General features: G+C 43.9%; 1 protein-coding gene across 1 annotated transcript in view; it reads left to right on the top strand.

Annotated features, from left to right (window-relative positions):
- Positions 1-590: 590 nt before the first annotated feature.
- NSG2 (neuronal vesicle trafficking associated 2) overlaps positions 591-25,895 on the top strand; it is a 70,413-nt gene continuing 45,108 nt past the window's right edge. The window contains exons 1-3 of the mRNA XM_055421847.2: positions 591-4,236; positions 5,125-5,275; positions 22,110-22,193. Of these exons, the coding sequence (XP_055277822.1) occupies positions 4,007-4,236; positions 5,125-5,275; positions 22,110-22,193 (465 nt within the window). The 5' untranslated portion in view covers positions 591-4,006. The remainder of the gene's footprint in view (positions 4,237-5,124; positions 5,276-22,109; positions 22,194-25,895) is intronic.

Genomic DNA, 25,895 nt, shown 5'->3' with positions numbered 1-25,895 from the left:
TTATGCTCAGAGGATTTTAGCTGAAATAGTTAATATGTTAGGCTACAAAGAAAATTTAATACATTCCCCAAAGCAGAAAATATACAGAAAACAGTCTTGGACAACATACAGTGAAATTAGAAACTAGTCTCAAGAGATATAAATTAGCAACAGTGAAAGTCAAGCATTTAAAAATTAAAATGAAACAAAACTCTATTACTGAATGACTTGAGTCAAAGAAGCAAATACTCAGTTATACACTATTTGAAGGAGGATAATAAAAAAGCATCACTAATCAGAGATACATTAAAGTATTAGCATTACTTTCTTTTATTATAAAACAGAAAGCGAATCAAAACTAGATATTTACCTGGGGAAACTCAAAACAGAAAAATGGGATAATTATAATAAGGAAGTAAAGAATAAGAAAATAATTTTAAAAAATAAATTGATAGGTTCAGTTCAGTTCAGTTCAGTTCAGTTCAGTCGCTCAGTTGTGTCCGACTCTCCGCGACCCCATGAACCACAGCACGCCAGGCCTCCCTGTCCATCACCAACTCCCGGAGTACACTCAAACTCATGTCCACAGAGTCGGTGATGCAACTAAAAAAGCCCTGAAAGCTAGTTATAAAAAATGATTATCTAATAATTGAATAATAAGAATAAATACTTGTTTTCCACTTATAGGCATTGTTCTATGCAATGTGTGTGTGTGTGCTGTGCTTAGTCGCTCAGTCATATCTGACTCTTTGCAACCCCATGAACTGTAGCCTACCAGGCTTCTCTGTCCGTGGGGATTCTCCAGGCAAGCATGCTGGAGTGGGTTGCCATGCCCTCCTCCAGGGGATTTTCCCAACCCAGGGATCAAACCCAGTCCTCCCACATTGCAGGCAGATTCTTAACCACCTGAGCCACCAGGGAAGCCCATGTATATAAAGTGAAAGTGAAAGTGAAGTAGCTTAGTTGTGTCTGACTCCTTGAGACCTCATGGACTGTAGCCCCACAGGCTCCTGGTCCATGGAATTCTCTAGGCATGAATACTGGAGTAGGTTGCTATTTCCTTTTCCAGGGGATCTTCCCGACCCAGGGATCGAACCCGGGTCTACCACATTGTAGGCAGATGCTTTATCGTCTGAGCTACCAGGGAAGGCTTTCTTCATATATATATAGCAATATGTATGTGTATATATATAGCAATAATTCACAGGGTCATTATAAGGATTGGATATGTTTATAATGACCCTATGAATTATTGTTAGTACCCTCAATTTTGAGCGCTGAAGAATTGATGCTTTTGAACTGTGGTGTTGGAGAAAACTCTTGAGAGCCCCTTGGACTGCAAGGAGATCCAACCAGTCCATTCTAAAGGAGATCAGTCCTGGGTGTTCATTGGAAGGACTGATGATAAAGCTGAAACTCCAATACTTTGGCCACCTCATGCGAAGAGTTGACTCACTGGAAAAGACTCTGATGCTGGGAGGGATTGTGGACAGGAGGAGAAGGGGACGACAGAGGATGAGATGTCTGGATGGCATCACCGACTCGATGGACATGAGTTTGAGTGAACTCCGGGAGTTCGTGATGGACAGGGAGGCCTGGCGTGCTACGATTCATGGGGTTGCAAAGAGTTGGACATGACTGAGCAACTGAACTGAACTGAACCCTCAAATTACAATGAGGACATTGAGGCATAGAGAGGTTAGGTAACTTTTACCTAAAATCAGAAATATAGCAAGTGACAGAGCTGAGATTTAATCTCCCCTGTCTCTTTTGAGTCAGGTCAGTTTCTCTGCAATCCTTCGACCCTTCAGTAACCAGTTGTCTTGGTGATGTCATCACTAACATTGTTTTTGGAGACAGACCCAGAAGGATGATCTTGGGAGTCAGGGAAGATGTGGTACTGACTTCTTCACTGTTGAACCTAAGTTTCATGACTTTGATCTCATTGGGGTCAAACTTGGGCAGCATGACAGAGGCAGCTGGTGTCAGATAAACCCACATGTGGGAGGAGAGAAGAAAGTTGCACTGTGACTTCCTCTGAGCTGAAAGCCGAAAGCCTGACCTGGTACCTCTGTGTTCCATTTCCTGCCTTCTTTTGGGCTCTTTGAACTTTTTAAAATTGTATTTCATTTAAACTTATATATCACATTTTGGACTTTACCTTTGTATATTTTGGTTATGCTAGGGATTACAATAAGCATAATTAATTTTTTACAGTTTAGTTGGAATCAATACTTTACCACTTCAAGTGGAATACAGAAATCATACCATCAGATTGGCCCCTTTACCCTTCACGTATTTTCTTATATTCTACATCTACATATGCATACTTAGAGAACCTCATGATGAAATGTCATTATTTTTGTTGTCACTTGTCAAACATCTTTTCCAGGGCTCTACAAGAGAATAATTGTCCATTATATGAAGCACCCTTGTATCATTCTCCAACAAGGGGCTTCTCCACATCCCTCCAGCCCCCCATTTTTTCTGCACCCTCTCTCCTGGCCTCAAATATCAAGAATCCTGGATTTTACACGAGGCAGGCCCTTATCCTGGACCTTACTACATTCTCAGGCCCTGTGGTTTTCTGCTTGTGAATCTGTCATAAGCTGTGTTAAAGGGACTTCCCTTTTCCTTCGGAGGCAGCAGTAATAGGATCAAGTACAAGTGTTCACAGTTGCTTCCATTATGGTGCCCTTAGTGCCTGCACCTGAAAATCACCCAGGAAGCTGGGAATGGAGGGCTCACATTTATTGGAATACCTCCCTCTTATATGTATGCCTTCTTCTATTAATAGAAGTGTTCTACTCAGCTCTGATGTAATATAGCCTCTGTTGTCTCAGAAGCATCTCTTTTTCTATACACAAACACACACGCACACACACATACACACACACCCACTTCATTCCTAAGCAGTACAGGTAATATATGTGTCTTCTCCTGGCATTTTAACTAGGAGAGTGTATGATATGCTCCATATGTGAACACCAACCAAGGTGACCAGATAATTTATCGTGCAAGCTGGGATACTTTTGACAGTGAAAGAGGATGCTATTACTTACACCAGGACCTTATGAAGTACATCACAAACAGCATTGCAGCTGGGAATGAATGGCCACTGGTGATGTGGATACGTCTGGGAGAAACTATTGGAAACAGTCTTGACCGCAGAGGATTGAAAGGGCATGTAAGAGCAATCTCCAGGGATGAAGCAATTCAACCATTCAGAAGCCTGTCCCTGAGCCGAAAGGGGCTTCCTTGAGTGCAATATTTTCTCATATACACAACTGCTTGGCAAGGGAAATGTTATTATACCCACATCAGAGATAAAGAAGGTTTGCAAGGTGAATTCAAACTGTCCCCACAGCAGGAACTTCAGAGAACTGACTCCAGCACTTTGCCTTCTCTGATTCCAGACACCAACCTAGAAGCTCTGTAATGTGGACTGCATACAAACTTTGACAGCAGTGGATCAGGGTTCAAATACCTGGTGCTCTGCTAGCTCTGTGACCTTAGCTGACCTGCATGATCACAGCATTGTGAGAAAAGGTGCTTATGTTTATGCACTGCTAGTCATGCGCCTTGCTCTGAGCTAAATGCTTTCTGCAAGTTATCACATTCACACTTCACTCTAACCCCATCATGTAGGCACTATTAGAAATCACAATTTGCAAATGAGAGAAATAGTCTGAAATAACCTGGAAAAGGTCCCAATGCATGGGAGATACTAAATAAATACTAGTTCTCCTTCTTTCCATACACAGGTCAGAGCACGGTGTTAAGTCCTGAACAATTCTGTGTTTCATAGTATTGTCCTGGAAAATCTTCAGAGTGGTCCCTTTTCCTAGTTAATATGCCGCCTCCTGCAGTTTTTCTAAAGGCTCAAGGATTGCCTGTATAATAAGACGGTGCTTATTAATTTTTTTTTTTTTAATGGCCAGAATCCCTCCCACTTTCTTGAAACCATTTTGTCCCATGCTGTGGTTGTGGCCATGCATGAGAAACAGCAGGTGGTGCCAGATGACAGATGGTGTGGGAGCCCGTTTCCCGGTGGGAGGGGGCGCGAGCGAGCGAGCGAGCGGGCAGACAGCTGCCAGGAGCCCGCTCGCTGGCGCCTCTCTCAGAAGCTCCCAATCCAGACGCACGCAAGGCGCTGTCCTTTCAGCACCACAAGCTCCGGCGGAGGAGGCAGGACTCCTGGCCGTCCTCCTCTTCAAACTGGTTTGAATCTGCTCTGACCCCCAAGAGTGCTGCGCAGTAAGTAGGCATTTGTTTTTGCTATAACCACTCCCCAGTATCTTCCAACCCTTGCCCATCCCTTTCACCCCCACAGCAACCCTATTTTGTCTAATAACGTTCCAATCAGCAGGATTGACAAGAAAAATTCAGTTGTGCTGGGCTTCTGGGGGTGGGGTGGGAACACCGTTTTACTTCCAAGGGAGCTGGAAAGAAATAAATGTGATTTGTTTATTTAGTTGGCAATCTTGTATTACGGGGGTTGCTAACTTTCCGTGGAACCAAAAAAAAAAGAAAATGGCCCTTTGCTATTGAGGAAATGGAGGCATTCCATGGCTGAATAACAGGATCAGGTTCAAGCCAGTCCTTTTTTGTTTTAAGAAATTGTATCTCCTGTACAACCTACATATTGTGTAAAATGGTATACTACACATAGAGGCATTGAATGTATTTATTGTATTTTAGGGATGGGGGGGAAACACAATATAATAAAATAGCAATCAAGATGGTAAGGTGAAATTTATCATACTGCAGGATGACCCAGAATAACAGGATTTATTTTTTCACTAAGAATTATCTTTCCACTGAGATTATGTGATTATGTTAGCTCTGGTGTCTTGGCTGTATTTTTAAGGTTGTATATTTTGTGTGTAAGACTGGGATTTTCCTTGAGTTTCTCAAATCTGAAAGCTGGTAAGTGCCATAGGCAGGTGGCATTTCTTGATGATTAAAGAAGTTTTCCTGGATAATAGGGATCATGTCAGGAAATCTAGCGGAAGGCCGATGACTGATGCCTACACTGAAGCCGCCAGAGTGGAGCTGTTGAGGGCAGTGCTGTCTTCTCTGTCGTCAGCCCTCTCTTTCCTGCCTCACTCCCCACTGTAACTAGAATTCTACTGCTTGTCTTAGGTCTGGGAAGAAAGGCGTCAGAATGGTGAAGCTGAACAGTAACCCCAGTGAGAAGGGAGCCAAACCACCTTCGGTTGAGGATGGCTTCCAGACCGTCCCTCTCATCACGCCCCTGGAGGTTAATCACTTGCAGCTGGCTGCTCCGGAAAAGGTAAAGCAGGTGCTCTGTTCCTCAGCAGCCCCCTTGCTCCCCTCACCTCAGGAAATAAAGCAGCAAAAAATCCCACCTCCCTCAAACCCTTCATTCCCTTCTCAGCCAAATACTTCCCTTTCTTGTAAAGTGTAGTTATTCCATCTAGAGACATGACACCTCTTGTGTTGTTTCAGATGTATGGTAAGTGCTTGTTCATGTTTTTGTTCACATACGTAAGCAAAAAAATTAATCTTTCTTTTAAAAAGTTTTGTCATAGTGGATGAATACTATTAAGCTTCTAGATTTGAGGAAAAAGAAAATGGTCTTGATTATTTGGGGAAGGTCTTTTAAAAATTGACTGCTACAAATCTGAGGACAGAGAATTGGATGCAGTCCAATAAGCATTTAGTTTGCACCTGCTAAAGCCCTGTTCCTACCCCGGAAGTTGGTTATAAAAACACACATTACAAAATCCCTCATCAATATAAGACTTAAATTAATATAAAACATCATGGTAAATGCAATGCCTGAGCGTTACAAAGATTGTGAGATCACTGGGGTGGAAACAACTAAATTCTGCTGTGGCAGAGAGGGAACTGGGAGGACAGGTTAGGTCAGCTGCAGAGGGGAACATTTGAATTTTGCTTTTAAAGGTGAGTAAAATCCTCCCAGGTAGGCCATTGGAGGGAAAGGCATTTAAGGCAGAGGGCACAAATGTGCAAAGCATGGAGAGCTTTTGGGAAATAGCATGACTGGAATAGAGTATTTTTTGGGGAGGCGTGGCTGGAAATGAGTGACTAGCTGATGGCACATCTCCTGACATGGGAGTAGTCCATGAAGAATGGAGGTGAGTGTTTATACAAAAATGGGGGAGTTATTCTATGAGCACAGGCAGGAGAAGCGATATTAAGATCCCTCTGAGAGAACTTGGGGTTTTATAATATGAGCGTTTGCATGCCATAAGAGATAGATTAGGAGGCAAATGATGAAGTTCCCTAGCTGAAGAGTGAACAATGGATCATTCCATTTGTTTGATTTTCTCATTGGCATCTCCAGGAGGGCATTGTGTGTCTTAACCAATTGGCTCTATCCAATGAACAGAAGAGAAGCCAAAGCTAGATAAAGGGCCTGGCTGATTGGCTGAGGGTTGAGTCATCTGTTTTGAAAGTGCAGAGGTTGTCAATATGAAAATATGCATAGGAGTTCCAGAAATAAAGGATCACTGAGCCATCCTGAAAAACTGATAAGGACTTTTGAAAATAAAATTTTTTAATAGGCAGTTAGTGTTAAAGAAATGTGAAGGAGTAATATTAATTGGGTATTAGTTACCTGTATAGCAGAGGCTCTTAGTTTGTGACTGTATATTAGAGTTAACTGGGGAACCTTTGAAAATCTTGATACCTAGGCCACACCCCAGAACAATTATATCAGAATCTCTGGGGGGTGAGACCCAAGCATCACTGTTAATTAAACCTTCCCAGGTGGACTCCTGTGTGCCGCCAAAGTTAAGAACCACTGTGCTAGATGCACATTACCTGGGAATTATACATCCATCCACGTTTGCAGGCAAAAGGTGGAGGAGGATCAGAGAAATTTGGTGACTTATCCAAACTCACAGAGGAGTAAGTGGCAATGCTGGAATTTGATCACAGATTTAGTGGAAATTGAGGAGAAGCAGAGGGGGTCTTTGCTCAAGGTTTTGCGAAGTTTTAGGAAGAATCTTTCCCCTTTAGTCTCAAGGATGTTTACGTCCCTGAGAGGCATGCAAGGTAAAGGGACTGTGGTGAGGTTACCTCTCCCCTTAATTCTACACACACCTGCGGGTCATCCAGAGATATCATGGTCTCTATCACCCCTTACTCTTCACCCCATTTCCCACCTCCAAGGACTGCTTTCTCTCCTTGAGACAGGAAATGTGCCTGATAACCACTGAGCCAGTCCAGATGTGTCAAAAAACTGTCCCAAAGCCTGAAGATAAGTACATTATGGACTTGCATGCATGGAAAGGGAAACCAGTGCATCCTGAAGGGTGAAAATCCTTGAATGGGCAGGGGCATCCCCCAGGGGCACCTCACAGACTTTGGCAGGTGTTCTTAACAGAGTCTTCATACCAGGTGGACCTTGGTGTCCTCTGTGCAGTGAGGAGGGTCACACCTACTTCGTGATAGTCGGGGCAGTGTGAGATCTGGCCTTATATATACAGTGCCTGGCACAAAACTAACCATGAGAGAATGATAATTATCATTTTCATGTGCTGCGTATGCTAGATTTTAAGTCAGAAGTACACGCATACACCCAAACACAGAATTTTCTTTCATCCTTTCAGTAGTTAATAGGATCTAATAAAGGAGTTACTTCTTTAATCCAGTTTTTAAAGATGATGAAACTCAGGCATGGTGGTAAAGTCACTTCCCAAATGCCAGAGTTGGTAAGCCGTCTGGAGGACCCAGAGCCCAGGCAGTGCTGTTCTAGAAACTTCCACCTCATCAGGAATAGGGGGCCAGCAGGCTCAGCCTTAGCCTCCTCGTGGGTAGAGGGGCACTCAACCTTACAGGACTTTAGGGAAGGCGAGGCGAGTTCTGACACATTTGTCAGCTCTCTCATTAGGCCCAGCCAGATGGTGAGGGTTTAAAGTTAAAAAGATGATCAGAAAGGCATATATTAGATCCCAATATCATGAGTTTTCTTCCTGAAAACTTAAAATACAGAGTGTGCTTTGGTATGTAATACTGGCAGTTATTTCTAGATTTGTCCACTGAATACTCTTTAGTTGGAATGTGAGCTTCTGGGGGAAAGGTTGTGGAGGCTAAGTGGAGAAGATGAGTATGTCTGAAGCCCTTGCTCTGGGCTGGAAATGGGCCATGCAAGGCATTCACAGCTATGGTTTTGGTTAATCCTCCCAGCAACCCTATGAGGTGGGTGTTAGTGCACCCATTTCAGTGGTGGGGAAACTGAGGCTCGGATCAATAGACTTGCCCAAGCTTCACAGAGAGAGTGGAAGAGCTGAGTTCGGATGCCCAGTGCCCCTGACACCTTGGTTTTCCCTTCTGCACCTTGCTGCCTTCAAAAACGAGAAACTTCCCACCCCAGGCAGTGCTTCCTCAGACTCTACATCCCTTCATCCCTGGCCGAGGCTCCTTGTTGCGCTCTCTTGGGCCTGCAGGTGAGGCCTGGGGCCGTCCTGGAAAGATCATCACAGCCTCCAGTGCTCCCTCCCTCCCCAGTGCTGGAGGAGTGATGCCTGCCTCAGGAGAGGAGGCCTCGAGGCTGTTCCCCCACCTCTTCTGTGTGATCAGTCCTCCGCACCACACCTGTGGTAGTGCCCCCAGAGCTGTGAGCAGTCCTACTCCCTCAGAAAGCATTTCCAGTGCTCCCCACAGGGCACAGTCCTCCCCACAGGGCACAGTGGTCCCCACAGGGCACAGTCCTCAAATCCTGACCTTGACACTCCAGGTCCTCCATCACCTGCCCCACTGGCTTCCATTCCTACCACTTCTCACTTTGTACCTTGAACACCAGCATGGCAGAACTACCTCGAGCCATTGTTCTCAACCAGGGGTGATTCCCCTCCCTGCTAGAGGGACATTTGGCTGTGTCGGGAGACACTTCTTGGTTGTGGGGTGCTTTGGGCCAGAAATGCTGGTAAATGCCCTTCAATACACAAAATGCCACCCCTGAAGAAGTGGCCTGCCCAAAATGTCTACAGTGCTGAGGTTGAAAAACCAGCCCTGGAATTTTCTATACTCTCCAGGGTGTTTCTTGCTCCAGGGTGTTTCTTGCTCCCTCCTCCTTGCCCATGCCTTTCCTTCTACCCAGAATGCCCTGCTTTTCCCTTTTCCTTCTGATAAGCCAGTGCAGCTCAAAACCCAGTTCAGATGCCAGCTCTCCTGGACACCCTCCCTGGCCACTCACAGTTATAACTAAGGTTATACTTACTCTGCTGGAAGGAACTCACTCATTCTGTCAGTCACTCATCCAGCATTTCTATGGGGCACCTTCTACATGCTGGGCATTACGTTAGGCTATACACACACAGCCAGGAAAAGTCAGGCATGATCATTGCTTTCATGGAGCTTCTAGTTCCAGTGGGAAAGAGGGTCTTCACACAAATAGAAGTTCAGAGATGCAGCTTGCAGGAAGGGCTATTGAGGAAAGAGTAAGGTGCTAGATTGTACAGGCTAAGACTTAAGAGGGCTTAATTATGGTGGAACAGTGGTCAGGGAAGGTCCTTCTGAGGCAGCAGCCTGGCTGAGAGCTGGAGGGTGGGGGTTGAGGCGGGTAGAGGCAGAGGGGTCAGCATGCGGACAGGCCCCGAGGGGAGGGGAAGGACAGTCAGGCGGTCGCGTTGCCTCGGTGCACTGGGTAGGGGGAGATGTTGCACATGAGGTGCAGTGGACACCAGTTCACCGGCACGTTTTTGGAAGGGGTTTAAAGAAGTCGAGTGGCAGAATCAGATTTCTATTTTAGGAAGATTCCTCTGGCTGCTGTGGGCTACCCTACGGCCTGGTCTCGTCTTCCTCCTTTCTTGCAATCCATCTTCCAAATGAGGCAGCACCAGAGAAATTTCCCCCAAATAGAGGCTACTGGGTTTCTAGCTGCACCCTCCCCTCCATGAGTAGGGGAAGAGAAGAGTGGAGGGCAGGAGATCAACTGGAAAGTCTCTGCTGTGTTTGTGATTGGCAACAGAGATGGGGAGATGGACGGATTATGACAGTGGTGGGTCAGCCCTGAGGAGCTTTTCCCACCAGGCCTGAGGGTCCTGGCTGTGTCTCATCTTTGTAGCCTTGGTTCTGGCATATGGTAGGAAACCGAAAATGATGGCTGAATGAGACCCCTGGCCCCTTGCCTAGTGTAAAGATAGGCTTAGTTAATCCATTTAAATCTAAGCAGTTTGGTAGCTCTCTCCAGGCCATGGGAGCAAGCTCTTGAGAAGTTGGGACATCAGTCTGTAGATACAAATTCCAGGATGTGCCTTTGGTTTATTTAAGTGACCACGATAACCCAGATAACTGCACAACTCCTCTATGAGGTCATGACCACTATGTCCATATGAAAACAGGCTTAGAGAAGTAGAATATTATCCTGGGACACACCAAAAGAAAACAGTGCAGCCAAGATCTGCACCCAGGAGTCTGGGAAATGCCGGCTGGAGGATGGTTATTCCCCTGAAAGCAAGCCAGATAGGCACAACCCTCCTTGGCAAAGGTCCAGATGAATCATGTATTCAGCAAAGCCAGCTGCGAGGCTCTAGGCAGTTTGTTCCTTTCCTTTCTACTGATTACTAAATCTTCACACGTCCCACAGGAGGTTGGCTCACCTGCCTGTGGGAGGAAAGGAACGCAGACATTAAAAGATCAATTATTAATGTTTGGCACACTTCACGTTTTGTATGGTAGACCACATGTGCTTTGTTGTCCTAGAGACTTGTATTAAAATCTCAGCTAAATTGTTCATGTACTGTGTGGCTTTAGGCAAGTTGCTTGGTATCTCTGGGCCTTTTTTTTCTTTCTGTGAAATGAGCATAATAGCTGCCTAACAGGGTTACTGTGAGGAAACAAGTGAAAATTGTCTAATGACACAAACATGGGGCTCATTGACAGTTTCCTTTCTCTCCTTGGATATTCAGACTGTGTCTCCCGAAAGTGACATTTTTGGAGGATGACTATAAAGTAAAGCTTGCTGAGAAGGATGGGGTTTCAGTGGTGGAGGTTCAGGGTTCGATGGGGCAGGTCTGGAAAGAAAGGAGCAAAGGAGACACTGCTCCTGTCACTGAGATCTGCATGCCTTCTTGGTCTTTGTTGTGGCTTCACCAGAGGATTTATTTTTCTCCCTGATACACAGGATCAGAGAACATCAGCCTTTCCCTGGGAAGCAGAAAATGCACATCCCTGCAGATTCCAGGCTGATAGAGCCCCCTTGTTCTGCTCTTCAGGGTCTCACAAGAGACAGATTTTGCATCACCCCAAACTGGGGCAAAGGCTCTGACTAGGTGATTCCAACAAATAGACAGAAAGTGACCAATAAGCAGGTTAAAAGTTCTTTATAATTTAAAACATAATAATTTTAAATGGAACATAACATTTTACATATCTGATTGGCAAAAATAAATAAATAAAGTGATAATGTCCAGCGTTGCTAATGCTAGGGGAAAGCAGATCTTCTTGTTGCACTCCGGTTGGTTATATAATTTGATGCAGTGGTTTTTAGAGGGTATTTGGACATTGCTTATAAATTAAAACTATATATCTCATTTGATTGGTATGTTACTACTGGTGGCAGAAATTTATCCTATGGATATATTTTTCGAATCTGCAAAGCCATATATGTGGAGACTGGAGTGGTTAAACAAATGTTCCATGAGATTGAAGTGGTTAAATAAACTGTAGTGTATGGATGTGGAAAAGTAAGCAATTGTTATGAGGATGAGACAGATTTGCTTGTGTTTGTGCTAACGTGGAAAAAGCAACAGACACATTGCTCCTTTAAAACAACTTCGAAGAATGTGGCGTGGAGCCCCATTTGTGGAAATATGGGTGTGTGTTTCATTCTTATAACTTATAAAACAGTCTTGAATAAACCACAAAAAACTATCGAATGGTTAGGGACTATGGATGGGGTGGTTAGGGACTGCAGATGGGGTGGTTGGGGCCCATTTGAAGACTATATGTATGTATATATATAATTATACAAGTTTCATACTTATTTTTTTACTGTGAGAATATGTCAAATTTCATATATTTTTTAATAAATCACCTCCATTTCACAGATGGTGAAGCAATCTCAGAGAGCTGAAGTGCCCCACTTGCTTATGTTCACGCACAGAGAAACACTGAGCTAGTGAGCCAATGCCCCTACAAGTAAAGGGTGGCCTATACAGAGACACATGCCTTGTAACAATGCAGTTGGAATTCGAATCCTAATTCTACCACCTACTTGCTGTATGACCCTGGGCAAGTTTACTAACCACTCTGTCCCTGTTTTCTTGTTAAAATGAGGAGAGTAGTTAGTATCTTCCTTTAAGAAGTGTTTAAAGGGTAAAATGAGAAAATGCATGTCGAATGTTTATCACAGTACCTGGCACAGAGTACGTGCTTAATGCAAGGTTGTTGTTATGATTGTTGTTACCATCATCATCAATTCAGTCCCATGGTCAGGATCGTTTTTCCTGGAGTGCACAGGGGTGAAGGAAGGGTTGAACAGTGAGGTGGACTGGGCTTCTGCCCTGTAGAGGATGGGTCTGGATGGCAGAGCTATGGACCTTGCTGTAGGGACTCCAGCCCAGACAACTAGCCTCTGCTCAGAGCAGGAACTGGTAGTCCCTGCAGGACCCAATGAAGAGTCCCTCATCTTCCCCAGCTATATGCCTTGTCACAGGGTTGAAGAGCCATAGACTTACTGGGCTAGTCCATCCATATGTGGCCTTCCTGGCCAATATTCCATTCTACCCTGAGAAATCAAAGGTCCAGCAAGGAAAAGAGATTTGAGCGCCCAGAAAGAGCCCTGGCCTGGGAGTCAGCAGGTCCATACTAGAATCTTTGCTGTGTGACCTGCAGCAAATCCCGCCCCCTTTCTGGGCTCCCATGTTCCCATCTGTGGATTGGTGGGACTGGACAGTACTGCCACTAATGTTCTTTGAACACCGATATCTTGCTTCTGTTCTGGGCCTAGTACCAAACTTCAAGGGCCCAGGGAGAGACTCAAACCCAAAGAGGTGGAGTGTGAGTTGAGGAGTGAGGTGGCCAATGGGAGAAGGTTCCCAGCTATGCACCCAGGCCCCACTAGGGTACTTCACCTGTCTCTTTAGGTGCAGGATTCACGCATTAGGGCATTCATTCAATAGCATTTATTATTCATTCAATAATTTAATATTTTAATTTAATTTAATATTAAATAATTTAATATTCATTCAATAGCATCAGGTGCCACAGGATCAGAGTTTGAGTGCTATGATTTTTGAATGATGACCTTACTATTGGCAACTGATCTGAGCCAGAAGCCCAGGCTCAAGCCTTGAGTCAGCCCATTAGTGGTTATGTGAGGTTGTGCAGTCATTTCTGCTCCCTGAGACTCCGGCTCTCGTAAAATGGGGATACTCTCTCCTTCCTCAGAGTGATTGAAAGGATTGTCTGAGATATAGGATGTAAAGCTTTTGGTACAGTACCAGGCACATAGCAGGTGCCTTAAAAATTATAGAAAAGAGCATCCTGTTCTTTAGTTTGAATAGTAGCTCAACCACTTAGCTGTCATTTGATCATAGGCAAGTGACTGAAGTCTCTGAGGCTAAACTTCCTCATCTGAAAGATGGGCATAATAATGATCTTAAAGGAGAGATGTGAGGGTCAGAGAGAATGCTATAAGCAGGGGAGTGGGCGTGAGACTTTATGAGTACACATGAGTAGCACTGTGTCTGGCACACAGGAGGTGCTAAGAGGCTAGCCGTTCATTGTCCTGCTCCTAACTTCTCTCTTTGCTGCAAGAATGAGCTTAAAGGTATAGTTTAGATCTATTTCTGGCCTGTGCCAGTCCAGCTCATAAAAATACAATTATGCTCCTTGTCAGCACTTCTGCACTTTTATTTATTGTTCCTGCCAATCCTACGGCCTCTGTGTGGGAACCTCTTCATTATTGATAATCCTGGGAAGTAGTATTTTAAATTTTTATGATCTGTACTTTGCGCCATCTGAACCACCATGTATTATCTGGCCTTGCCAGTGAAGCGGGAATATATCCAGACAAGGGGTCTTTTCAGGATGAATAATTTATCCCATTTTCACAATGCCAATTATGTTAAATTATGTTCTTCATATCAACTGCCAACAGAACAATAGGGACTGATGTATTGATATGAAAAGAAAACAAATTTATTTCTTTGCCTAAATTCAAAATGATATTTGAAAACCAGGAGTTTCATTCTTCCAAGTATCTATAAAACCTACTTTTAATAAAAACAAGTAAAAAGAATTTTTCCTCCCCCTTCCCCACTTTTTCATTACATTTCAGTTATTAATCAAGCAGCTCAGAGCTCCATTTTGCTCCATTTTTTTTTCAACTGCAGAAAATAGAACTTTTTTACCAAATTTGTTTTCTCTTTTCTCTCTTTCTTTGCATAAGCAGGCTGATTCCCCCAAGGTACAATTAATAATGATTGGCTAACATTCCTTATGCTTTCTCCTTCACGTACTAAAAAAAGTCACTGTTACTATGTCTCCTTTTATAGAAAGGATCTGTTTCTGGCGCCAGTCCACGGGAACAGCACACCACGCTTCATGACATGCCCAGCAGCCGGTTGATTCCAGTAACTGTAGGACTGTTTTTTCTTGCTCTCTACATCTCTCCAGTGTATCTCCATTGTGCCAGAGGCTTCTCTTCTAATTTCAGTGCCTGCCTGGAAAGCCATTCTCTGGTTTATAAACCTTCCTTAGCTCCTCACTGCTCTCGAGTTCATCTTTAACATGCGAGGCAAGGCATGCAGAGCCTCGGCTTACCCCTCACTTCACCCGCTCTGTTCCCAGTCCACTCAAAACTGCATCATTGTGGTCTTTCCAGGTCCAGCCTCCTGGGTGTCTTCTGAATGTTTGCTCTCTTAGTCTAGAAAGCTCTTTTTATTTGGATTTTGGGAGGCAAGGATGGAAGCAAGGAAGATGATCAGAGCAAATGTTCATGGAGAGAGGATGATGCTCTGGACTAGGGCAGTATAACTGGACCATTGGGTTTATTTGAGAGAAAGTTTTGAGGAAGCGGAGACTAGTGGTGGTGGGATGGATTTGGAGACTATCGTGCTGCTATTTTCTTTGCTAGGGATTACACAAGGAAGAGAATGTCAAGGGCAAGATGGTTGGGGAAGGTGAGTCAGGGAACCCAAGAGCTTTGCTGTGGACATGATAAATTCAGGTGTGTCTGTCCAAGGGCAAACTTCCAGTAGGGTAATCTGAATGCTGAATAGGGTCTGAATTGGGGATGTAAATTTGAGACTTATGAGAATAAAGATGGAGCTTGAAGTGATAGGAGTAAGAACCTTCAGAAAGAATTTGTAGGAAAGAAGTATCCCATGACCTAACCCTGAGATATTCTAATGCTGAGAGGTTAAGCAGAGTGGGTGGGACTTGAGCAAGAAACTGAGGAGGGATGGTCAGTGAGCAGGAAGAGGACCATGGACCTGGGAGGGGGACCTTTATGGAGGAGTGAGTGAGCAAGCCTGTAAAATATAACTGAGAGGTCAAAAAGACCAGTCCAGAGGACTGCCCATTTGTTCCAGGCAAAACCTGCTTTTGATGTGGAGAAGGGGTTCTAATAAGCTAATATTTCCTTGGGGAAAAGGTAAAATATTACCTCGGTTGCTTTTGGAGAAAGTATGGCTTAGCTAAAGGGAGGAGCAGATGACTAAGGATGGACATGGGGTCAGGGGCCCCCTTGTCTATTGGCCTAGTTTGAACCTGGTGGTTTGGGAAGTGTTCTGAAGCCAAAAGAAGTGTTTTCATTAGAAACTCATTCAGAGCATAAGCAACATTGCTTAGGTGTTCAGGGCAAAGCAGGACGTGGAGGGCTATGACCCCAACTCTACTAAACTCAGCATCCCTCCTATTACTGTAAATGGTAGTTGGGATACTATAAATACATACATAAATATATATATATATATAGTATTATAAATGTATGTACTATATATATATTAATTATATAGTTATATATAGTACATATATATGTATGTACTATATATAGTGTACATATGTAGTGTATATATTTGCTTAGGTCATATAACGGAGAAGGCAATGGCACCCCACTCCAGTATTCTTGCCTGGAAAATCCCATGGACAGAGGAGCCTGGTAGGCTGCAGTCCATGAGATCACTAAGAGTCGGACACGACTGAGCGACTTCACTTTCACTTTTCACTTTCATGCATTGGAGAAGGAAAAGGCAACCCACTCCAGTGTTCTTGCCTTGAGAATCCCAATGATGGGGGAGCCTGGTGGGCTGCCGTCTATGGGGTCGCACAGAGTCGGACATGACTGAAGCGACTTAGCAGCTCCAACAGATCATATAAAAGTTATTTTACTTATATTGAACTTGATATAAATGAAATCACACAGGATATAAAAAATATTTTGCAGCAGATTTCTTCAGTTCAATGTAATGCCTGTGAGAGTCCCCCCTGTGTGTAGCATTGCTGTGTAACATTCCATCTTCTGAGTAAACCACAGTTTATCCATTCTCCTGTTAATAGACGTTTGAGTTGTTCTCAGTTTGGGCTATCATGAAAAAAAGTGGTTGTGAACATTTTTGTATGTATCTTTGGATGGATCCATTGTATCCTGTAGTGATTTTTTTTTTTTTTTCTGCTGGTGCCAAGAAAATCTATTGCTTTTGTTATGATTTTAGTACTTGGCCATCTTACTAAATTCTAATAGCTTTTCAGTTCATTTTTCTTGGAACACACTTGTATCAGATAGAAAGCTTTTCACACCAAGTATCAGAAAACCCAGCGTAAATTGGATTAAGGCCCAAAGAGTAAGATTTGACTCGTCCACCCCTGCCCCATGACTGCAGGGCTCAGTGTGGATCTGGTTTCAGGCAAGGTATGGTCCAGAGGGCAGGATGTCATCAGGGCTCACACCCATTTCTCCGGGCTCCTCTTGACTCTGTCCTGTTTTATATGCTGCCTTTGACCTCATCCTGGCTCCTCCTCATAGTAGCAACAGTGCATCAGCAGTTTCAGAATGAGGTCCCCACTATACAATCCAGAGGAAGACCGTGCTTTTTAGAGAACACTCATAAAGAGCAAGGAGGATTCTTCCCCAAGTTCCCAGTCAGTATTGCCTCGTATACTGTGATCCAAATTGGATAACATGTGCATCTATGAGTCAATCAGATTTTGTGATCAATAGAACAGTATGTTCTGATTGGCCTGACTTAATTAGGGACCATCCCTGCCCTCAAGAAAGGCAACAATTCCACCAAACCACATGGCCATTACATAGGACAGGGCTCTTGAAAGTAGGATTGGGGGCTTTTGATTGAAGAAGGGAATGGATACTAGAGAAACAAGCACAAAATATTTATTATGGCATTTATAGCAGAATGATATGCCTGTAATGGTTATTCATTGTCTCATTTCAGCAGTAATATTTGTTTAGCTTTGTCCCTGTCTCAACATGTTGACTGCTGCCTGAGGTCTTTTAAATTTACATGGAATGATATAAATGGTCTAGAGCTCTTTGAGAAGTTTTGAGAAAGATGTCTATAAAATAGAAGGGAGAGGGGAAGACTAAGCAGCAAATGCTTCTTGACATTTGATGTGTGATGCTTGAGATGAGTCTGATGGCTAAGGATCTAGAAATGAATAAGTCTAGTTAAGAGATGGTTGAGATGGACTTGATAATGTGGGGAGGAATTTTGGTTTTTCTGTTTTTATGTAACCAGTTACCAAAGCTTTAGTACTTCAACACAAATTTATCACCACACAGGTCAGAAACCTCTCAGGTTTTTATAGGTCAGAAGTCCAGTCACAATTTAGGTGGGTTGTCTGCTTAGGAGGGTCTCACAGTTCTGAAGTCAAGGTTTCAGCTGGGCTGCATTTTACCTGATGCTTGGGGTCCTTTTCCGAGCTCATGCCAATTATTGGCAGAATTCAGTTACTTGTGGTTGTAGGACTGAAGTGCCATTTTCTTGCATGACCTTACTATTGGCCCAGGTCATTTTCAGCTCCTAGAGTCCACCCTCAGGCATTGGCTGCATAGCCCTCTCCAACATGTTGACTTATTTCTTGAAGGCCAGAAGGAGTATCTCTCTCCAGTCTGCTCTGATGGAGTTTTAGATAGCATAACATACTCATGGGAGTGACTGTGCCATCATATTCATGGGTCCTGTCCACAATGTTGAGGAAGGAGATTATATGGGGGTGGGGATAGGGTGGGAAGTTTGGGGACTGTCTTAGAATGCTGTCTAACATAAAAGGCAAAGGCAGTTATTGCCCGAAGTTTTATGGGTTAAACATCGCACACTGACCAGGGAATTCACTAAGCTTAGAAATAGATACTGAGTTGTATCATAATATGTTTATATACACATGCACACATCAGGCGTATACACACATATAACATGAAGAATTGGGAGAAGAAATTATAATTCCCAGTTTGTAAATATTTTTAAAAATGATCAGACATCTAAATTTTCTGTACATTTCATAACATGCCAGTTGATCTAGTACTAGCCCAACAATTTTAATCATTACAATTTGTAGAGTATCTTTTAAGTTCACAAAACACCAGCATATTTCATTTGGCTCTTCCCAGAATATTGTGAGTTTCTAATAGAAACAGCTAGCCTATAGAGGCCACACAGCCATCTCTAGAGGGCTTCTCTGGTAGCTCAGCTGGTAAAGAATCCACCTGCAATGCAGGAGACCCCAGTTTGATTCCTGGATCAGGAAGATCCCCAGGAAAAGGGATGTGCTGTGCTGTGGTTAGTCACTGGAGAAGGGATAGACTACCCATTCCAGGATTCTTGGGCTTCCCTGGTGGCTCAGAAGGTTAAGAATCTGCCTGCAATGTGGGAGACCTAGGTTCAGTCCCTGGGTTGGGAAGACCCTCTGGAGGAGGGCATGGTGACCCACTCCAGTATTCTTGCCTAGAGAATCCCCATGGACAGAGGAGCCTGGTGGGCTACAGTCCATGGGGTTGCAAAGAGTCGGACGTGACTGAGCGACTGAACACACAGCACAGCCTATGAGCTGTGCTTTTGCATTTGCTCTTGTAGTTATATTAGTTCTCAATTCTTACTTATACATTGAAGTTCACGTGACACCAAAGCATCCAAATATGTAGACTACATGCTGTTTCACACTTTTGTTTCCTAAACCATGTGATTCACTTTGCATAAAATGTCTTGGCTTGTTCACTCAGGAAAACTGTATTCATCCTTGAAAGCCCCCCTTTTTAGACCATGCTTGAAGAGCATCATTCTTGAGAAATCCTCGTGTTGTTCTGTAAAGGGCTGACATGTGCAAGCCAGGCCCAAGCTACATCTGCTTCAGACATCTATTGGAGAAACGTTTGACAGCACTCAGAGGCAGTGTTTAAAAAAGCATTTATTATTGAATAAACAGTGTGAGTGCTTGACTTATATTGACTCATATAAACCTCCTAAAAACCTAGCCAGGTAGTTATGGTTCAGTTCAGTTCAGTCGCTCAGTCGTGTCCGACTCTCCGCGACCCCATGAATCACAGCACACCAGGCCTCTCTGTCCATCACCAACTCCCGGAGTTCACTCAAACTCATGTCCATCGAGTCGGTGACACCAACCAGCCATCTCATTTTCTGTCCTCCCCTTCTCCTCCCGCCCCCAACCTTTCCCAGCATCAGAGTCTTTTCCAGTGAGTCAACTCGTCGTGTGAGGTGGCCAAAGTATTGCAGTTTCAGCTTTAGCATCAATCCTTCCAAGGAACACCCAGGATTGATCTCCTTTAGAATGGACTGGTTGGATCTCCTTGCAGTCCAAGGGACTCTCAAGAGTCTTCTCCAGCACCACAGTTAAAAAGCATCAATTCTTTAGCGCTCAGCTTTCTTCACAGTCCAACTCTCACATCCATACATGACCACGGGAAAAACCATAGCCTTGACTAGATGGACCTTGGTTGGCAAAGTAATGTCTCTGCTTTTTAATATACTATCAAGGTTGGCCATAACTTTCCTTACAAGGAGTAAGTGTCTTTTAATTTCATGGCTGCAATCAGCATCTGCAGTGATTTTGGAGCCCCCAAAAATAAAGTCTGACACTGTTTCCACTGTTTTTCCATCTATTTCCCATGAAGTGATGGGACCAGATGCCATGATCTTTGTTTTCTGAATGTTGAGTTTCAAGCCAACCTTTTCACTCTCCTCTTTCACTTTCATCAAGAGGCTTTTTAGTTCCTCTTCACTTTCTGCCATAAGGGTGGTGTCATCTGCATATCTGAGGTTATTGATATTTCTCCCAGCAATCTTGATTCCAGCTTGTTCTTCTTCCAGCCCAGCGTTCCTCATGATGTACTCTGCATATAAGTTAAATAAGCACAGTGACAATATACAGCCTTGACGTACTCCTTCATGGTTATTTCCCATTTAATGGATGAGAAAACCAAGACACATTAGGCTCAGCGCTAGAGTTGGGATTCAAACACATTGTGCAATCTTTCATCTCCCTACAATATTGACAATGTCAGTATCTGCCCCACAATACAGAATTAAGTGAGACAGTGTTTGTCAAGTGCTCAGTGCCTGCTCTACAGTACATTTGCAAAGCGTGAGGGATATGGATATTTTTTTACTTGTGGCAAGGAGGCTTCTGTTTTCTTCTTCTTTAGATCAGAAGATAGAAAAAAATTGAACATTCCCTAATCCTATTCTCCCCCCAAACCCCTCACCCTTGTTTGAGTGTTTCATTTCTTAGTTTAAGGAAACCAGGGATCACTTTTTATTGTTTAGAGGAGCAGAATTGAAAGAGGGTGGGGCACAGCAACAGAATTTACATCTGCAAATGAATTCTGTGTGTCAGGGAGGGAGTAGTGTTTTCCATGGGCTGGGACCCAGATCTTCCCTAACCAACATATTTAAGTGCCACACAGGAGATGTTCAATCATGGAAGTTCCTCCCCTACCCCTTCCTTTTTGAGCTGTATTTTGTCCACAGTATGCCTCAGAGACCTTAAAGAACATTCTTCATAGAATTCTTGCAGGAGTCTATACACTTGACTGTCATTTCTAGGAAAACTCGGGGTGAAAGTTTTCAGTGAAAATTCAGTTAATTTAAGCTCTAATGAGAAGACTGATCATAGTTAGAAGATTGCTTCCTTTGAGCTGTGTTACCTTGGGTATGTGACTTGGCAGCTCTCTGCTTCAGTTTCCCTCTCAGGAGAATAGAAATAGTAGTGGTTTGTGGGTAAGGTATATGGAGAGCTTGATCTAGCCCTGGCACATAGTAAATTATTCCAGAAATATTGCCCATTATCATCTCATTTAACCCTCAAAGCAATCTTGTTAAATAGGGGTTATGATCATGATCATTGTCCTTACTTTACAGGTGAGACCCCAAGGCTCAGACAGCTCCTGTGTTCCCCATGACACAGTGGCACTCAACAATAGTTATTGATTATCTGTCAAGTTTCTTTTTTTCTTCCACTTTGCCTACACAGTGGGATGAAGTTCCATAAATGTCTTGGCAGGTTGACAGCTTATCTTGAAAAGATATTAGCTGCCTCTGCAAAATATTCAGACTTCAGAAAAATAAGATGATACAATAGATTCAATAGACCTTTCTATTTTGCTTTGTGGAAGTCTCCAAATTAAACTGGAATTAAGTATATGTGCAAAAGTTTAGCTACAAGATGTTCATCATAACTTGCTTAGATAATCCAAACTGTGGAAACAACCTTCATATCCACCGGTCAGTCCTGGTTAGAGTGACTGTAGTCACACATACAATGAAATATTAAGTGGCACCCAAAGGCACACTGAAAGCATATATTTGTCTACGTAGAAAAAATGTTAGTGTAGTGTTGTGTGATAAAATGAAGTGCCAGTCCATTTCACAACAATATATTTGTATAAATAGCTAATACATAAATACAGTATAATACATAAATATGCATGTAAAAACATCTGAAAAGGTGTGACCAGAATTGTCACCTATGGTTGTCTCTGTTGGAATGGGAAAATATTATGGATAATTTGACTTTTTAATTTTCTTGTGTGTGTTTGAGGAAGTGTGTGTTTTCTGATCTTTATGCAATATATAGTAAATTCTAGTTACTAAAAAAAAAACAGGAATAGAAAACTCTTCCAAGTATTTATGTGTGCTAACACTGGTTGATCATTTTAGGTGATTGTGAAGACAAGAACAGAATATCAGCCTGAACAGAAGAACAAAGGGAAGTTCCGGGTGCCGAAAATCGCCGAATTTACGGTCAGTGTCTTGATGGCGTAACAGAAAGACTGCACGTGAGTCAGTGAGTCTAGTCAGGTAACAAAACTCTGCCTCTCGAGGATGAATTAGCCTTTCTCTTGCCCTGAAATGCTCAGACAATTAGTTGTTCAATGTGTCTCATTTCTTCTTTTACTTCCGCTCCCCGTCTCTCTGCCTTTCCATCACAGTCTCCAGGAAATGTGAGGGAAATGTGTAAAGAAACGCAAATTGTAGACAGTGGCTGATTGCAGCAAATACAAAAACGATCAAGGGAGAGAAAAGTTGACTTAGTGGTAAAACTAGATGATGGCATTTCTATTTCTTGGTGGAGGGGTCACTCGGAGAACTGAGGAGTATACATCACTGCATGAAGGAGCCATGAAACCTGCTCTGCAAAGATGTATGGAGGAACCTCAGGAAGGTACCATGGGGAAGTCACTTAGGACTTAGGTGGTTGAGGAGAGTATAGTTTGTGCAAAGGCCCTGAGGCTGGAGGGGAGTTGGACCCAACACTGAATAGGCATAGGGCAGTGAATCTGGGCTCTGGGAGAGGTATGGGGAGCAGGCAGAGAGGAGGCAGGAGAAATAGGCAGAGGGCAGACAATCCTAGGCCTCGTATGCTGAATGGAGGAATTTGGGTTTTTATGAAGATACCCTAGAAGGACTTCAGGTAAAGGAAGGACATGATTACAGTTGGTTTTTGGAAAAAGCAGATTGGCTTTTACATGACTAACAGAGTGTAGAGGGAACATGAGACTGTTGGGCTACTGCATTTGTCCACGTTCAAACACCAGTAGTGGCTTTGAGAAGGATGGTGAGTGGCTTAAAGACCTAAAAGATATTTTGGAGGCAAAATCTGCCATGGAGGCAGTAGAATAAGTGGTTCTGTAGAAGGATGCTGGAGCAGTCTGACTGGCTTTGAGCTCTTGTTTCTGCCTCATATCAGCCATGTGGCCACAAGCAAGTCAGTTGTTTAATTGCTAAGTCATGCCCGACTCTTTCCAGCCCCATAGACTGTAGCCCAGTAGGTTTCTCTGTCCATGGAATTTCCCAGGCAAGAATACTGGAGTGGGTAGCCATTTCCCTCTCCAGGAGATCTTCCTGGCCCAGGGATCACATCCACGTCTCCTGCATCTTCTGCATCGGCAGGTGAATAATCTTTACCACTGAGTCACTTGGGAAGAACAAGCAAGTCAGTAAACCTCACTTATCAAAGGGAGATATCAGAAGGTTACTGTGAGGACGACGTACAGAATACATGCAAAGCAGATGAAGTACATGACTAATAGCAGCTATTTCGTGTCAACTGTGGCTCACGGGCTTTGGATGTGAAAACAGTCCTTGGTTGTTTGTCTGGGGATTGGAGTGTGTATGCGGGTATATACACTGGTCTGCTTCTGTCCCTGTCTTTCTCCCTGCTAAATCTGTATTAGAGCAGCTGGGTGTGTGAGCCTGGAAGGGAGCATGGCACCTCTGTGTACATCCCCCAGCATGTGGGACTTCCCTGGATGTTGATCGCCTCTTAGAGGGCAAGGATTGCTTTTATTTCTGACTGTAGCTTTAGTGTCTGACACACAGCATGGGCCCAGTGAACTTGGACCTGGCTTGAACTGCGTGCAGGTACCTACCTGCAAGAGCCAGCAGGTAGCCATGAGGGGAGGGTGGGAGTATCTTGGAACACAATGTATGGGGACCAGGCCAGGGAGTGAAGCTGACCTGTCTTCCTAGCAGCAGAGATCATCAGAAATATGTCCAGATTCATGAGCACAGATGTTTACTGCAGTGCTACTTGTAAACTCAAAGCATTGGAAACAGTGCTAGGTTTTCAGCAACTTTCTCATGATTCCATATGTAAGACCACATGCATCGGATGGACTAGTTCAACAATTTTTTAAGAACCACTTTTGCGGGGCGAGTGGTTTACTCTGAATTATGGGCTCGTGAGATATTTTCTTCTTTCTTTCACTTTCCCAATTATACAAGAGTATGACTTGTTACGATAATCAGAAAAAAATTAGAAGCGTTTAAAAATTTTGCTCGTTTTACCAAATAGAGTGTTACAGTTTTTGACGGAATTAATCCTTATTTAGTAATCATTTAAAATGATGGTTATGAAGACGTGATAATTTGGGCAGATACTTATTATAGAGGTTGAGTGAAAAAAGCAGAGATTAAAATTGTATGTTTTCTATGATTGGAATTATGAAAAAACCACAAGTACACAGAGGAAAGAAATGTCTCAGAATGTCATCTGTGGCTGTGTCATCAGCAGTGGTGTTGGGACCACGTTGTTTTGTTTTTGTTTCCTCTTTGTTGGCAACTCCTGGCGATGTGGCTGTTTTATCATATGGTAAACATCATGTCATATCACGAGGCCCATAGTTCCCTGAGAGGCTGATATAGTCCCGTTTTTTTTTTTTTCAAGAGGAACTTTAGCTCAGAGCAGCAATGCAACCTGCTCCCCCACTAGCAAGTGGCCGAGACTTTCTGTTCATCCACGGGCTGCCATAGGTAACTATGGGTTAGAACAGAAATGAGTCAGCCAAGAAAAAATGAGTAGTTCATCAGAGATCAGGGCCTGTGGAAGCCTGCCCCCCAGACCCCCTGCCCCACAACTTGACTCATTTGGTCCTGGGGGTAGGAAAAAAGGGTGCTGGGATTCGGGGTCCGTCCTTTGTCAGCACTCGTGTGGGTGGAGGGCCCTGCCACCTGGAACAAAGTGGAAGGAATGGAGCAAATTTGTTTGCTTTTGTCAAGCCGTGAGCATCCATTTGACCAGCTTTTCACTTCCTTAACAAGAGCTCCCCCTGGGCCGCATGGAGGATGTTTCTACTGTGGTAATGGTTGATGCCGCAGTCTAAGGAGGAGGCTGGTGGTGACTGAGAGGAGTCTGAGGGTCTGAGCGTCAGCTGCAGGGGCACTCGGGCATCCAGGTGGGCTGTTATGGAGGTGAACTTGCAGGGCTTGTTCCTGGTTGTAGTATCAGGGGCTCCATCAGGAGCTCCTGGGTGCTTGGCTTGGCTGACTGGATAGGAGATAGGGGACTGGGCAGTGGGGAGCACGTTGCGTGGAGGGTGCGCAGGTACCATGGGAGAGGTGGTGGGGGAGGAGGCAGTCTGGCCACCCTTGGATGTACCTTCAGGATGGAAATTGAGGCTGGGGAACTGGAGCTTGAAGTCAGAGAATTGCCAGTTCATTTCAGAGAGCATAAGGCTGATAAATAATGGCCAGGCACCCCCTCCAGGATATCACCCACGGCAGAAGTAACCATGGGGGTGACGAAGATGCATCTAACCCTTATTCCCAGTACTTTCGGGGAGGTGAAACAGCTTGTGACTTCACAGCTCAAATCTGACCTGGGGAGATCGGCTCATAGCAGTTGTACCTTGAGAGAGAGAGAGGAGAGAGCAGGGAGGGAGAGATGAACGGAGAAAGATTGAAAGAATTGTCTGGAATTTTTTTTTTTTTAACATGAAGGCTCTTGCAGTCATTGCCAAGGGTCACAGACTTGCGAGAATGTTCATCAGGCTTCTTTGAGAAGATGGGAGCATGCAGAGAGAAGCCCCGCCTTCTTTCTTAGTCTTGGGAGCTGGAGTTTCTTCTGAAGCTGATTTTGCTATGGAAGGAGCTGTTTGTCCCCAGGCTTACCTGAGAGAAGAAACTTGAGTCTTGCATTTGGAAGCTGTGCTAAGCTGAGGAGAG

This window comes from Moschus berezovskii, chromosome 18 (assembly GCF_049115385.1).
Source record: "Moschus berezovskii isolate FMDL1 chromosome 18, NW_MosBer_1.0, whole genome shotgun sequence".
NCBI lineage: Eukaryota > Metazoa > Chordata > Mammalia > Artiodactyla > Moschidae > Moschus > Moschus berezovskii.
This window is presented reverse-complemented; position numbering and strand designations above follow the sequence as displayed.